General features: G+C 42.2%; 2 protein-coding genes across 3 annotated transcripts; one reads left to right on the plus strand and one right to left on the minus strand.

The window, feature by feature from the left end:
* Positions 1-248: 248 nt before the first annotated feature.
* Positions 249-4,119, minus strand: LOC310867446 (multivesicular body subunit 12B-like). Its single transcript, XM_083777548.1, has one exon. The coding sequence runs from the start codon at positions 3,757-3,759 to the stop codon at positions 2,869-2,871; it is 891 nt and encodes a 296-aa protein (XP_083633674.1). The 5' UTR covers positions 3,760-4,119; the 3' UTR covers positions 249-2,868.
* A 2,880-nt stretch (positions 4,120-6,999) lies between these two features.
* slc35a5 (solute carrier family 35 member A5) lies at positions 7,000-15,478 on the plus strand. 2 transcript variants are annotated; one of them, XM_083776050.1, is made up of 10 exons: positions 7,000-7,086; positions 7,963-8,139; positions 9,392-9,490; positions 9,600-9,733; positions 10,244-10,311; positions 10,821-11,009; positions 11,737-11,937; positions 12,192-12,319; positions 12,723-12,991; positions 14,737-15,478. In XM_083776050.1, exons 2-10 carry the CDS (start codon positions 8,013-8,015, stop codon positions 14,803-14,805), a joined length of 1,284 nt encoding a protein of 427 aa, XP_083632176.1. In that variant the 5' UTR covers positions 7,000-7,086; positions 7,963-8,012; the 3' UTR covers positions 14,806-15,478. The 2 variants fall into 2 exon arrangements, with proteins under 2 accessions (XP_083632176.1, XP_083632177.1); XM_083776051.1 differs by having other exon boundaries at positions 7,001-7,082; positions 7,955-8,139.
* Positions 15,479-16,381: the final 903 nt, after the last annotated feature.

Raw genomic sequence — 16,381 nt, forward strand, 5'->3', positions numbered from 1 at the left:
GTATTTTGACCACAAAATGTCTTCGGAAACTTTCCAAATTATGTTCAGTTCCCAAAACATTGCATAATTTCATTTAATTAGACACAGGATGGTCGTAAGATTTGTGATAGGAAAGAGAATAATAATTGTGTTAACCCCTCTGGCTCCCTCTATTCTTAAATGCGACATATAAAACAAACTAATGATTTTGTTCACAGACCTTTTGTTCTTGTATATACAATCTAATCTTAATGAACATATCAACACTCTCCATTAAAAACAACTTTATTAATTCTTAGCCTTAGGTAAATGAAGCAATGAGTGAATTATAACTTAAAACATAAAATGGTGCTTTTAATTTTAAAACTATCAATTTGTATGGACTTTCCATGGCTGCACTGTTAATCTTGTTATTTTCATTTTATTAACATTAGCAGTTTAGCTTGAATCTTCATGCAAAGAGGATGTATAACAAGGTGTAACCAAAACAGTCAGTGCTGTTACTCATTGTTAATAGACATAAGCCATATTAGTTTTCAACCAAAGGTTACATAACAGGTGGGAAAAATAAAATAAAACTAAAGTTTAGAAATGGTACATGTGTAGAGCAGAGTAGATGATAGGCAGACACACTACCGTTACAAACAAAACCAGATTATGTCATGAGCACAGTGTATTTTCAACCTTGTGTGTTGAATGTCACTTGACAGCAGCATAATTCACAAATCTTATAAATGACCTATGATAATCCCTTTTTTTCTGAAAACACCTAAATGGATATAGCATTTGAGAAAAAATGATCAAAATACTTTATAAAGTATAGAACTCATACAAACAATAAATTGAGTATATGTGGTTAACCCATGCATGTAACAGTATTTAATGACAGCTCAGATGGCTAGTAGATTAAATTATTTTGCTAAACATTTGCTTTTCTTAACATCCTATCAGCACAAACAAATGGTCAAGACAGCGCATGTACAGTACAGTAAAGGGTTTTTGAACATTGGTAGGTGCTGAAGACAATACTGGAGGCATGAAAATAAAGGTTAATTATTGTAAACTGTAAAAGGTGACTGACCAGAAAACAAAGGTTTGTCAAAGCTAAATGAAATGTAGGAGCTGCAGTACATCTGGCTCAAAATAATCAAAATAGGCTCAAAATAATCCCAATACATTGGTTGTGTTTAGTCATTGCACGATTACTGCAAAATGTGTAAAAAGGTAGATTGCTGCATAACATGTTAGTCTAAGAAAGAAAGTCAGGGAAATGCATTTTAAACTTGAGTTTGTTATTTTCTACAGCTCCTCAAAAAGTATGTTAGCATGTTTCAAGTGTCAAAAGAAAATAATGATAATCTAGTTTCAAAATATCCAGGTTATTCTCAAAGCTAGCTGCAACCTGTCATTCTGCAATGAGCAAGAACCTAATTTGGATGCTACTGTAACTGTACCTGAATCATTCAGAGGTAAAATTATAAAATGTATTTTAAATGTGCACATTTGGAAGAATACTTTGCACAACAGATAAATTCACATAAAAACTACTTTGTTCATGTTTACATCATAACAGTGGCCAAATGTTAATTTGAAATAAATCATATAATATTTTGTAAAAACTCAGCTGTCAATTAAATGTTACCTATTCAGCCATAAAAACAGCTCCACTGGCAAACTGGCTCTTAATTAAGGAAAATAAAGATGCCAACAAGCCATCACATTAGTGTGGGACTGTGGGTAAAGAAAAACACACTAAAATAAACAAATACAGCATGTGGCGTTTTGAAAATGCTGGCAAAAAGCAGAATAATCTACTGAGGCAAAATAGTGGTATCTAGAACCATGTTTACAGTGTCCTAGAAATGCTTGCCCTATACCCTAATCTTACAGTACTTATGGGAGCCTGTTTGAATCCATGGGCTTGGTTCAGACCAGAGTGATAAGAGTGGTTTATAGAATACTAGTTGCAGCAAATGAAAGCACAAGGAAATGACTAAATAACAGTGCACTCACAATAACACCAGTATTTTAGAATATTGATTGATCAAAATCATTAGCCAAAGTACACTTTTTGCTTTACCTCCCCTTCTCCCATGAACTTGATCTCGAGCACTTAAACAGACTCTACTTTGCTAAAGCAAACAAAGTAGAGCAAAAAAATAACAAAATACTTCTACTCTCACAACAACCTCAAACAATCGATTAAAAAAAAAAGTAAGAAATGGTCATCTGACCCGAGGCCATTTGCTGCATGCCATCCTCTCTTTCTCCCACTTTTCCTTTCTCTTTGCAGTCACTATCAAACATGTTAAAGGAAAGACCGATTTTGTCCTGCTTCCAAAAATATACAATCTAGTTTTGAATTAACTCAGAAACAACATGGATCACATTTGCACACCAGTGGGAACAGAACTTCACAGTCCCTTTGATATTAAGAACAAATGGATCTCGTGGAGTGAATGGGTGAAACCTCTTTCACACTCGCCTTGAACATGACGGATCTGCAATGAGTCCTGCATCCATCCAGTTTTAAAACCCAAGTGTTTAGTGGTTCACAGTTGACCTACGCAGTACAGCGAGGGTCTTGAAACTGTTTTATGTTCTTTTTCAATTGAAAGTTGTCCCTTGTAATTGTAGTTCACAGGTATGTTTTAGAACATCAACGTTCTGAACATGGAAGGGAGCTTCTTTCACTTCCTCTTTATGTCATGGTACAGAAAAGGCAAGTTTTTGTTTAAAAACTAAAAAAGAAATGACTAAATTAATAAAAACAAAATGGAGTCAGGGTAGAAAGGAGATAGCTCATAGCTGGTTACTTTTCTCTTTTCTGTGTATTATTGGCTAGTTGTCAGTAGTCGATATAATGTAAGGGATGGGTAAGTCGTTTCTTTAGGCCTCAGAACTCATCGGGGTTCGTGTGGGACTGGGAGGGAGACGAGCCGCCGCACTGTGCTCCGTGCGGAAACTGTAATCATATTCTTTTTCAATCTCATCCAGTGACTTGATTGTGATGCCCATCAGATCCACTTGCTGCAGGTCGCTTGAGGCACAGGCAAACTTCTCCGAGATCATGAAAGGCACTCCATCCATGGCTGTGATGGCATAAAGATTTGAGTTTTGGTGCTCATAGTCTGGCCTGGTAGCATTCTTGCCTCTGAAACTGGCTGGGAGTGTCATGGATATATGCTTAGGCATGGGAGTTGCTGCATTTTGGGCTGGAGTCGAGGTGGAGTTGGTGTTATGGACGTTGTTGGTGGTTGGAGTGGGCCCAGCAGAGTCCTGGGCCCGTGGAACATTGCCCATGCGATACCAGATCCCCATGTTGTTGAGCTCCCCAATGAAGGTGTACTGTGGTGGGGCCTGCTTGGATCTCCCCAAGATGCGGATGTTGCAGATGGCTGCCTCCGTGGAATCCCGTGGAATGAACTTGATACACAGCCGCTTTCTGCGGAAGGCCTGCTCCTGTGTGTCAACGGTCTCCTGGATAGGGATGAAACCTACGGGCAGGGTGTCTTTTATGTCGATCAATTTCATATCCACAAGGACGTTACCTAAATGGCTATTCTCCTTGGAGAAAGCCCTGGTGAAGCACAGGTATCGTGTTACTTTGGATTTGAAAAGGCCATCCTTCCACAGATCGGCATCCAGGCCATCCGTTGTTGTACAGACCACATCATACCCAGTGGGCGCCCTGTTCCTGGAGGCTACAACCCCCACCCCGGTGATGGGGTCCATGGGCATCTCTGGCAAAGCCTCGGAGAGCTCGCGAACCTCGGGCATCCTGGCACACGGCCAGACGAACAGCCGATTTAGGAAACGCAGTAAAAGCAAGTCCTCCGTTCTTCTTTGCCCGGCGGGATGACCTTTTGAAGAATCCGATCGTTGCGGAGAATGATGGACGTCTCGCAATAGCCAGCCGATAGATATCTCTATATAGGCCTATATATTACTCCGTCGGTGTAATTGATGACGTAAGACGTCGGGTCTGACGGCGTGGAGATTCGAAGATTTCCAGGTCTGGTCATATATTAAAAAGAAAGTCACAACGTGATTAATTTTAGGCCATTCGCGTCATACATTAGAACTAGCGGTTTTGTGTTTACTTCTCCATTTTATTACGGCTGGCTAGCTCTTGTTAACTTCCGCTCTTCGACCCGGACATTACCTCACCGCTAGGGCGGAGCCTAGATCCCATACGGCGAAGGGACAGCCAGGCTGTGATGATGTGATGGGTTGGTTAGTTGGTTGTTAGGCAACCCGCCAACACAAAGGAAACGTCAGACCTAAGAGAGCTAATAGAGTATATATGAATAGTATAGTATCTTTTACAGTCTATGTATAGTATTCATATATACTCTAAGTAAGAGAGTCGCGACACTAGCGTTGACTCTATGGCTGACATCCCGTTGTAACAATGGAATGCAAACTGCCCTCCCACTCTGGGCGTTTTGGTGTAGAGCACATCACAGCCTTCTACAAAAACCTTGGTGTTTGTAAAGATGATTTTAAAATGGCAATGGTAACAACCGAGGAGGTACTTAAAAAACTGAGTGCCCTCCAACCCCACAAGGCCACTGGCCATGACAATATTCCCTCCAAATTTCTCAGAGACTCAGCCTTTTCCATAGCTCCAGTCATCACCCATATAGTTAACCTCTCCATCAAACAGGGACAGGTCCCCCAAGATTTTAAACTGGCCAAAGTAACCCCCTTGTACAAAAAAGGGAGTAAATTAGAACCCGGCAACTACCGCCCTATTTCTATTCTAAGCTCCATCTCGAAAGTGATGGAAAAAATAGTCTATGAACAGGTTGAAAAGTATCTTGCCACTAATAAATTGCTGTACGAGTTCCAATCTGGTTTCAGAACATCCCACTCCACTGACACATGCCTCCTCTATTTGAGCGACCACATCAAACACGAGGTGGATGCTGGAAAATACTGCGGCATGGTCATGCTGGACCTCCAAAAGGCTTTTGACACCGTGAACCACTCCATACTGGTTAACAAGCTTAAAGCTATTGGTTTTGATAGCACGTCAGTGAGCTGGATGCAATCCTACCTGGAGGGGAGAGAACAGATGGTGGAGGTGAACGGAACACTGTCCCCTCCCCTCCCAGTGAGCTGTGGCGTCCCACAAGGAAGCATACTAGGGCCTTTACTGTTCCTAATTTATGTTAACGACATGACTTCAGCTTGTGACTGCAACTTGTTCCTGTTCGCAGATGACTCAGCACTGCTGGTCTCGGACAGGAACAAACTGCAGGTTGAAAAGACCCTCAGCTCTGAACTCGGTAGAATCTGCACCTGGCTCGCTGATAACAAACTATCCTTACACCTGGGAAAAACTGAATCCATCCTCTTCGGATCAAATAGTAAACTCAGCAAGGCAGATGGCTTCTTGGTTAGAGTGGGTGACAATATTATCACACGAAAAGATGAAATTACCTACCTAGGTTCCATCCTGGAGGCCAATCTTTCCGGTGATAAAATGGCCACCAACGTAATCAAAAAAGTCAATCAAAGAACAAGATTCCTTTACAGGATCTCCTCACTGGTCAGCAAAAACACCTTGAAGACCTTAACAGGAGCCCTCGTACAAGGTTTCTTTGACTATGCATCCACCTCTTGGTACCACAGCACCTCAAAGGCCCTTAAAACAAGGCTCCAGACCTCTCAAAACAAACTGGTCAGGCTCCTACTTGGCCTCACCCCCCGAACCCACCTCACCCCTGCCCACTTTGACAGGCTGGGATGGCTTAGGGTCGACGACAGAGTACAGCATCTTGCAATGGGTCTGGTCCACAAGATTCGATACACCACCAAGATACCCATGTACCTGTCTAAATACTTCCTTAATGTAAACGAAGTCCACACCCACAACACCAGAGGGAGTGCAACAAACCATGTACAACCCAGATTCGGCACAAACAAGGGACTAAATTCTTTTCGCTCCTATGCCACCAAAATGTGGAACGCCCTACCAACAGTCATTAAGACATGTGAATCCCTTGACTCCTTCAAAACCGCTCTCAAAGGGCACCTACGGATGGCTGCAATTCGAAACTGGCCTCTGTAAAATCTGAATCCCCCCCACCCCCCCACCCCATTTTCCCTCACTGTATATAGTATCTTTTCCCTTTTTTGCTTCCCATATGATGAATTCCTGTTCTGTTCTTTACCTACAGAGAAATGTCTATTTGTATGTCTCTAAATGTTTGTATGTCTTTAAATGTTTTGATGAATTGAACAATGTGGACCCTGTTGTAAACAAGTGTAATGCTTAATTGGGTCGTCCACTCACAGTTGACAGTCTTTGTATTGAGTTTGTGCTTAAAATGTACTGTAAATTCTACAAACTGTTAATAAAGATTTCAATCAATCAATCAATCAATGCAGAAGTGCTCATTCTATCTCAATATGATAGTTCCAATGTTTGGCGCACCACCCCGCTTTGCGAGATCAAATTGATCACAAATTGATGTAGGTAGGTAGCTTCTAACCCACAAACCTCTGTAGAGACAGCTTAATTTGTATTTACCATGAGTTTACAGTGACACACACCAGGTTTGACAAAGTCTACACCTAAGTACACACAAATTAAGTTAACAAAGTATATACATAAGGAAGAAGTACACTTCTTAATGTAATAGTATTTTTGTGTCGCTGAGCTACACAAATAAATAATCACACTTGTGTGAAGTGAGGGGCGCTCTTATCATTTTACAACATAATTTACTTTATTAACATAATGTTGCAACGGGTGCTAATGTTTGTTTTAGTCCTCAAAACAAACATTAGATTTCTCTTTATTGTCTATGGCGTTTTCCTAAACAAGCATTGTTGAAAAACAAACATTAAAGCTGTATATATGAGGGGATAGTGCCCCTCAAAAATAAAGATGGATTTATTCAGGCGTTGCCAGACAACCAAGTAACCAATCACTGCACGGCTGTCCCTTCTGACTATGGGAAGCAGACTCATTAGCTTTTGTAGAGCGCATGCGCGCATACAGAATAAGGCAAGCAGGAACTCAGCGGGAAGCAGACGTCACACTATACACAACAATGTATCTGCAAACAGCTGGACATTAACAATTAAATGTAAGTTTTATTCAAGGATTTCGTTTTGCAATTTGAAGATCTCATCGCTATTGTGATAGATAATGTGTAACTTATTGAAGAGCGGGCGTTTTGTTTGGTCATTTTCAGACTGACTGACAATACACTGGGTGATTGTCTTGTTTTCATTATTATGTTAGGTGTGTCAGTTAGTCTGCGAAAATTATTGTTTCTCTTTCAGTTGTCTCTTCTGGCTATCAGTATCAGACAGATACGTGCGTGTTTTGAGTTTAATCCATGTTACTGTATACATGCACTTGTCTTACAGCAAACACGACACCCTCAGCCATGATAAATAACATTGTTACTATTCACTGGCTCTACCGCCTACACACTACAGTATATTCATGGCATACTACTTTGCCATTTACAATATGATAGACCCTACTGGCCTACTATCACTATTAACATTTATAATGATTAGTACTATTCTATTCTCCTTTATTATAATGAGGATGGAGACCACCATTTTTAAATGAACACACAGTTGAAAGCATACGTTCACTCATTTTGTGATTTCAATCACTTTGAACTTGTATCCTTCTAGTAGGTCTCGGCTAAGAGACTTAAGAATATCCGTTTCACTAAGAACTGATTGAAAATAACTTAATCTTTGTACTTGATATTTAAAGTCATAAAAAATATGTATTTCTTTGTGATATTTGTAAATTCCAAATAGTATTTGAAGTATTCCGCATCACCCCTGGACTGCCATCACGGCACCCACTTTGAGAAACCCTGCCGTACGGACGGACGGTATTGATTCTGGTCAAGTGTACTATTAGGTTGGACAGGATGGGGCTGGGTGCTTTAATTGAATGCTGAAGGCTGTGTTTGTGCTTTCCCTGTGTTAGCGGGAGAGAGAGTTTGAATGTGCGAGGGTCGAGCCTCCAGCCTGTCCCAGCTGCAGCCATGGTCTGCTGCCGTCCCTGCTCCCGGCTGTGCTCCCGGTCGTCTGCCTACACTCTGGCCCTTGGCCTGGGCTTCGTCACCTTGGGGACCAGCCGCATCCTGCTGCTCAAATTCTCTGCCAATGCACGTACGTAAAAGACAACTAGGCAGATATAGTGTCAATTGAGTGTTTGTTAATATGGCAGTTTATCTCTTTTATAATCGTGTGAAGTTAAGACACCATCTGCTCCTTTGGTCCACTTTGACATATTGTTCTTAATATTAACTCATTTACCACTAGTCTATTTCCACTATATGCTTTCATCATACAGTCTGGAGCAATGGAAGAGCTGTCATGAGTAAACTATAAAGCGGAAGTGTATACTGCTCCCCACTTCCGTTTCGTCTTCACAGTCGCGCACATTTATCCTAATATATAGAAATCATCTAAGCATAAGCTTGTTGCTTAGCAGAAAAGGAAATAAAAAAATAAGCTCTAAAGATATTTTAAAATATATTTTCGTGAAAGGAAATGGCAGCTTCCTTACTCGGATATCGGGAGGTGTAGTTCCAGACTCTATATAGCATTCTACCACGGATGACCTACCACGGGTCATGGACAAAGTCAGAGAGAGAAGGATGAGGCAGGCAGGGCATAGCGTCAGGCACCCAGAACTTGAGGCAAGTAAATTGACCCTATGGGAGCCAGCCAACCCAGGGCAAAGCCAGGAGGGGAAAGGAGCGTACCACCTATGTAGACGTGTTGCGGCGCGACAGCTTGGCTGACAACACTGCAGAGCTCAAGAACCTGATGTTGGATAGGTAATTGTGGAGGGCAGCGATCCAGGAATCCCGAGTTGGTGTTGTTGGCTAGACCTCACTCTCGCAGCTCACTCTGGTTTGTTTTTGTTGCAGCGGTGTGGTTTGGGCCTTACATATACTAGAAAGAAATACTGTGTTTTTATGTCCATTAATACATTTCTGAAAAAGGATTAGAATACGTGAATGTAATCTATTTTCAACAGTAAGCCATGATAGATTTCTGTGCATTTCTGCAATATGTGTCCGGTTGGAGCACTGGAGAGTGGAGAGCTAATCTGGCAGCTTTGTTTTGAGCTATTTGTAATTTTTGTATGTCTGTTTACGTAGCAGATGACCAAATGACTGGACAATACTCGAGATGTGATAACACTAGAGCTTGAATTACTGCTTTCCGAGTGTTTAGTGTTATGTACCTAGAACATTTCCTGTTTATAGCAATGCTTCTTCCCATTCTAATTACTATATTAACAATTTGCCACCCATGCCAAAGTTTTAAGTGCATTTCATCTTTTGGCTTCTTGTTTACTGACTGCTTCTTGTTAACTGACCGTGTTTCTTTCTTAATGGTCTGTGTGCAGAAAACGAGTATGACTTCCTCCCTGCATCTGTCAATCTGTTGGCCGAGGCGCTCAAGCTGCTTTTCTGCCTGGTCATGTCAGTCAGGGTCATAGTTCGAGGTAAGACTCCATTGATTGAAGGCACAGCTGTGTGCCTTCAATCAAATTAACATCATTTAATTTGTGTGTGTGATCATGTCACTGTCTGACTGTTTTTTTTCCCCCATAGAGGGCCGCTCATGCAAAGACCTGGGCTGTTCCTCCCTTCCATCCTTCCTCCAGTTCCTTAAGTGGTCTGTCCCTGCCTTCCTCTACTTCCTGGACAACCTCATCATCTTCTACGTTATGACATATCTGCAGCCTGTGAGTTATTTACCAGCAACAAGAATAGGTTCTACGTCCACAGTCGCGTGTTTTGGATTTTTAGCTGCGTTTTTTCCGTCTGTCCAAAAAACGTGTCCAGTGTGCGACCACCTTTACTCTGTTCTTTAAATCTGGACTGTCACTGTCCATTATTCAACACGATTATGCTTAACTAGCCTAACAATATGTGTGTTGTTCTGGACACCTAAATGAAATGTTTTGCATATTAACTTGAATTGTGGCCCCTGAAAGAGCTACACAATTAGGTTTTTTAGAAAGGCTACTTAAGCTTTTCCTTTACACATGTTGTTATGATGTCAGAGAGTCTTGAGCTACGAAACACCCAAGTCCTGATGACAACTTGACCAGTAAGCCAGCTAAGCGTAGCCAGTTTCATACCAGGTTTTGGAAGTCCCATCTTTGATATTGTATGTGTTGTGTTGTAGTTAATCTCCACAATCAGTCTGTTCTATTATCTATTATCTTTAACACCCCACCCCCTTTTCACAGGCCATGGCAGTGTTATTCTCCAATTTTGTCATCCTGACCACAGCTATACTGTTCAGACTGGTACTTAAGTGAGTGTAATGTTCAGTTCTTTTGTGGTTGGACAACGGAGGCCTTCATTATCTGTGTGTACCTTTTATGATAAAAAAACAAACATAACTGACGAGATGACTGCGTCATTCACTCTGTGCACTCTGTGCTGCATCCCCCATTTTACTTTGGTAATAAAGTCTAGAGGGCGCAGTTCTGATGGTAAAGTACAAAAGTATTGACATCAAAATAAGTACCAAAAGTAAAAGTACTTGTTGTGCAGAATGGGCCATTTCACAAGTTCAAAATGTATATTAAATAAACTTTAGAAAAAACTTTAGAAAACCTGTTCAAATGGCCGAAATATATATATATAGGGCCGAAGTGGTTAATGTATGTGTTGTACTATATGTGTTGTATAATCAACATTTTCAAATGAACTAGTACCTAAAGTTTTAAAATAATTGTAGCGTAAAAGTACAAAATTGTACTTGAGTTCATGTACTTTACACCACTGGCGTTCACATGTGTTTCCTCTTCCCAACACCAGGAGGCGATTGTCCTGGGTCCAGTGGGCAGCATTGGTTGTCCTCTTTTTGTCCATCGTCTCCCTGACCACCGGCTCAGGGGCCAGCCAGCACTCCATAGCCATACCAGGCCTCCGCTCCTCCCCCCTCTCTCCCCCTTCCAACTCCTGCCTGCTCTACACACAGCTGCTGGACCAGATGAGAAACAGCAGGTATGACCACTTCCTAAGCTCACACAGTAAAAATGAACGAATTATCCCCCGTTGCAGGTCATCGCATGACGGCTCATCGCGTTGCAAGTGTTTCAACTTGACCAATCGCAAGCCGAATAATCAAGAAGAGCACTAGGGGGCGCACGCTCTTTCGCCGGCTGCAGCTCCCAGGCTCTGGAAGAGCTTACCCATTCACATTCGATCTGCCCCATCCATTAATGTTTTTAAGTCTCACCTTAAGACTCATCTCTTCTCCCTGGCTTTCAATCCCTCTTGAGTCCATTTTCGGTTTTTCTGTATCCTAGCTCTTTTTTTGTTTTGCTTATTTTAACCTTTCATGCTTACATTTCTGTCATTTCTGATTGTGTTTCTCGTTTACATTCTGTGTTCTCTTGCCTGTTCTCTGTTTAGCCACTAATGTACAGCACTTTGGTCAACCTTGGTTGTTTTAAAACGGGCTTTATAAATAAAGTTTGATTTGATTTGAAGTGTTCAGACGACACTACAGTGAAACAAACGACGGTACAAAATCGGACACGGCACAGAACCGGGGTGCGGACAGTCCAATTTTTATACCAAATTACAAATGACGGTTTTAGGATTCTGTTGCAACTCGTTGCGTTGCGAATCACTGGTGTGGAAGGCCTTAAGGATTTGGCCGTGTGTTGTATATGTTCAACCTTTTCTGTCTGTTCTGATCTGTTTGTGTGCCCGCTGCGTCCCCCAGTGCCAGTGAGTCATGGGTGTCGGCCCTCCCGGGACAGGCCTGGAGGGACGAGGTGGTGGAGAGGCTTCGCTCGCTGGGCGTGGGTCACGTCCTGCTCGTCCTGCAGTGCTTCATATCCTCCATGGCCAACATCTACAACGAGAAGATCCTCAAGGAGGGAGACCAGCTCACGGAGAGCATCTTCATCCAGAATAGCAAACTGTGAGTAGTCCGGTTCACCCGCCGCAATGCCCGATTCATGCTCTGCTGTGCGATGGCATCCCGCACCAAGAATAGCAGATCTATAAGACCTATAGTGGACTTATAGACTGGCTGATATTTTTTCGGTGTGTAACGGTTGCATGATGAAGTATAAATCCGGCTTAACGGTGACGACATCAGGCAGTGTTGATGGTAGATGATTGTGATCACTTAGAGGTGGCTAAATGAGGATAATGTTCTGTTCTATTTTGTAGGTATATATTTGGCTTGGTGTTCAACGGTCTGACCTTGGGGCTGGGCAGGGAGGCACGGGGACTCACCCTGCACTGCGGCCTTCTCCATGGGCATAACATCTACTCCCTGGGGCTGGTGCTGGTCACTGGTAACTATCGAATAACATTGGCTTGATACATTCTGCTGAATTATCTAAATTAAATTTAAAAGCATCCAGGCTTTGCATTGAACATTCTGAGAAAGTAATTGTACACCATATACAAGTATCAGTATTTACTGAAACCATACATTATACAGTAAGTCCTGTAACTCTTTGGTTCTTAACCTATTTTGTTAGCATTATGTAATGCTTTAGGTATTGAAAAATAGCAGATCTACAAGCTCATAACGTGCCACCGAGTGGCGCGCTACGAGCTTGTAGGTCTGCTATTTTTGAAAAATCGTGAAAAATTTTTTTTCCGAAAACTGTCACGATTTAGAATAAATTTGTAGAATCGTTCCCAGGTCAAAATGGGTTAACCGCTCCCAAAAACCTTCCATCTTGTCTCCAGCCGCGCTGGGTCTATCTGTGGCCTTCATCCTGAAGTTCCGAGACAACATGTTCCACGTGCTGACGGGACAGATCACCACCGTGCTGGTGACCGCCCTCTCCCTGTTCCTCTTTGACTTCCGGCCCTCGCTGGACTTCTTCCTGCAGTCCCCCATTGTGCTGCTGGCCATCTTCATCTACAACGGCAGCCGGCCCAAGGACCTGGAACACAGCCTGCAGCAGGAGAAGCTACGCGTCATCAACGGAGAGGTGTTTGAGCGCTCGAGAGGGGTGAGCAACTCACGGCTCTCGCAATCAAGTCAAGAAAGTGTACTTGACGATAAATTGTAACACAAAAGATTGCGATTGACAATTTTAATCGTGTTTTGTTTTGCATTGGACACTTAAATTGTACAGAACGGATAAGATGAATAACTTCCAATATAGAAAGAAATGATTGGTAATGACGGTACAATTTAATACAAATTAATTATGGACTATGGCCCAATTCGTCCATATTTAATAATCTATACTTACAAAATTTATTTAAAAATCGTAGTAGCCGATATACAAGCTAGATCTGCTATTTTTGGAAATGCAGGAACATTAACATGGACATGATTATGCAAAGAAATTGTGATTATCTCAAATACTTTACAGGCACCCCCCCCCCCCCCCCCCCCCCGCCCACACACACCCATCACACACGCACACAAACTACATTAGGACACACAGACCTAGTTTTGTGTGGAAACCCTGGGGCTCAATTCTGTGTAATGTGATTTCTTCAATGTGGAAAGAAACCTGACTCCCTTCAATGAAAACGGCATTTCAACTCATACCTCGCTTAACTTAATTTGGTTAATGCAGTGAATTTCGGCGGCGAGAGAGAGTGTGTTATTAGACAAGAGCTGCTCTGGGGACTTGTGAGGACACTGACCTTGAGTCAGTATTGCTTCTTGCCAGCTTTATTACTTGCATCTTGCCATAACACAATGTGTTTTGCGTGAATGGTATGGTTTTACTGGAATCCCCTTTAAAGCTGTTTTGTGTAAATTCAGAATGTATCATTGGCAGTCTAAAACTGAGAAAAATGTAGGTTTTGGCAAGAGACCAGTCGTGTGTCAAATGTCTGGAGGCTTTTATTTGTATTTTTCTTTTGCCTGTTAAATATTAGCACAACCCTGATATGAAGGCTCCCCCCGCTTCTCTGTTGTTAAGGTAGTAAATCCTCCAACTCGGGACTTCTGAACTTCCACCCTCCACTCCTTCCTGTCCAGCATCATGGTCTGGAGCTCTGCAGTGTTGTTGCTTTGCTCCGGTGTCATGCGGTGGTTAGTCTCGCGTTACCAGACTGTTGCCTCTCGCAAAGTCCAAATGCTACTGTTCCGTCATACAGCTGTAAAACGAAGTGCCCAGTTTGGGACATATGAATAAACTTGACCTTGACCGTGACCTTGACCAGTCTGGAGCAACTGTCATGAGTAAAATATAAAGTGGAAGTGGAGCCTCCTCCCCACTTCCGTTTCGTCTTTACAGTCGTGCAAACTTATCCTAATATGAATCGAAATCATCTAAGCATATATATAGCTTGCTGCTGCTTAGCAGAAAAGGAAATAAAATGTAAAGATAATTTAAAATATATTATTATATTTTAAATTATAATAAAAAAAAGATTCTATGCGGTGGTTGGTGCACCTGCTCCCCTCCTCGTTGTGCCTTAATTAGGTTGACTCCCTCGGTATCAGTGGGCTCATCATCAGTTCCAGGTGCGTGACGTTGCCCATCCAGCCTCAGCCCTCTTATCTTTCACCTCGTCTGTGACCCTGTGGCTGGGGGAGGTCCACGTTTCTGACGTGGTCCTCAATTAAAATGTAATAATATTGTGCCAAATCACGGCGAAGTGATTAATGGCATAATCTAGGGTGTGCTGTGACCTCACCGCCAGAGCACTCTGAAAACGGAGCAGGTTATTGGTGCGTATGTCCGAATGCACCCATAACAGTTTTTGGGACTACATGTGCTTTGTGTTGTAGGATGGTGAGGAGCTGCAGAGACTGACAAAGCCCAACTCAGACAGCGAATCGGAAGAGGAGTCTTTCTAGTGCTACATTAGAACAGGACTGTTAAACAACCTGTGGATGGAGGAGTTTTTTTTTTTGTGGCTGCAGGTATGTGGACCCAACGCGTGCACACACACACACACACACACACACACGGTCAATTACAATACAGTCTGTTACAGCATTTACAGTATTGTAGTTGTGTAGTGTGTCAAGCTCTGTTGGCCTTGTGGTATTCTGCTGGCATTGTGACAGAACTGTGGGTACTGTACATTATTCTGAAAATGTGCCTGTCTGTATATATATATATGATCGCTGTAAATTGTAATATGTGCTTTGAATTACTTGAATTGTGAGCTGTCATTGGACAGTTTGGAGCCAAAGGGATGCTGATATTATGTATAATTAATTACGAGTCATGATGCATGTGGGGATTAATGCAACTGGGAGAGGGGGAGACCGTTCAATGTTCAAAACAGTGACGGGACTTGAGGATATTCGGAAGTGTCCAGTTTTTTTTTGAAAAGCACAAAATGCAGCCCTGAACTGCTGTTCACTGACCGATATGCCTGGGGATCTCCATATATGGACATTAAGGGGACACAGCCAGACAAATGCAGAGATCTTCATATAATGGACACAGACAGACAGACAGACAGACAGATGGGTGTAAACCCAATGGGTATTACAAAAACAGGATATTGTTCATGGCTTGCATCGTTCCAGTGTAGGCCGCTAGTATAGAGCGTCGCAGTCCCTCCCCCTTTCAGAACGACGAGTGGCCCAGGAAATGAAATGCAATGCATTTCTCCCATAGGAGTTTCTTTAAATATTTCTTTAAAGACTGTTACGCCGCAGACAAAGCCAACTCGGATCGTGACAAATCATGACAATGAACACAATATTTTGGGCCGATCAAATCATTAGAAAGAAGAAAATAAAGGCAGGAGACGACACTATTTGTTTTGTTTTTCTTCTTATAAATTATTTGATCGGCCCAAAACTTGTCATGATTTGTCACGATCCGAGTTGGCTTTGTCCGCGGCGTAACCGTCTTTAAATAAATCCTATGGGAGAAATGCATTGCATTTCATTTCCTGGGCCACTCGTCGTTCTGAAAGGGGAGGGACTGCGACGCTCTATACTCGACTGATATTGATTGCCTCTTGCGTACAATACATCTCTTGATTTTATTATTAATTAAACTAATAATTTTAGTAGTGGGTATAAAAAGTGAGGACAGAAAAGTGAGGAAGTAAATTGTGATTGGCCCCTGTGATTGGCATATTGTGATGTCACCGTATATTGTCCAATCATAATATTTGTCCTAAAAGACAGGAAGTTTAGGCCGAATTCCAACTCCTCAGTGGCTGGAGCAATCGATCTGAATTTGCATACAGGCATTGACAATGTAATCCTGGGGAGTGTGGTTGCCTATATAGGCAATATAATACATATTGTGATGTCACCGTATATTGTCCAATTTATATGAGGGCAAAAAGGTGTATAAATAACAAAAGTAAAGGTATGTCATATCCCCGAACGGTTATGGACTAGTTGGGATTAATTGGCTGTGTTGCTGAGCTCAACTGTGGAATCCTGGGGCCTTTATGTTTTA

Source organism: Protomyctophum parallelum (assembly GCF_964188405.1).
Source record: "Protomyctophum parallelum genome assembly, chromosome: 11".
NCBI classification, from domain to species: Eukaryota; Metazoa; Chordata; class Actinopteri; order Myctophiformes; family Myctophidae; genus Protomyctophum; species Protomyctophum parallelum.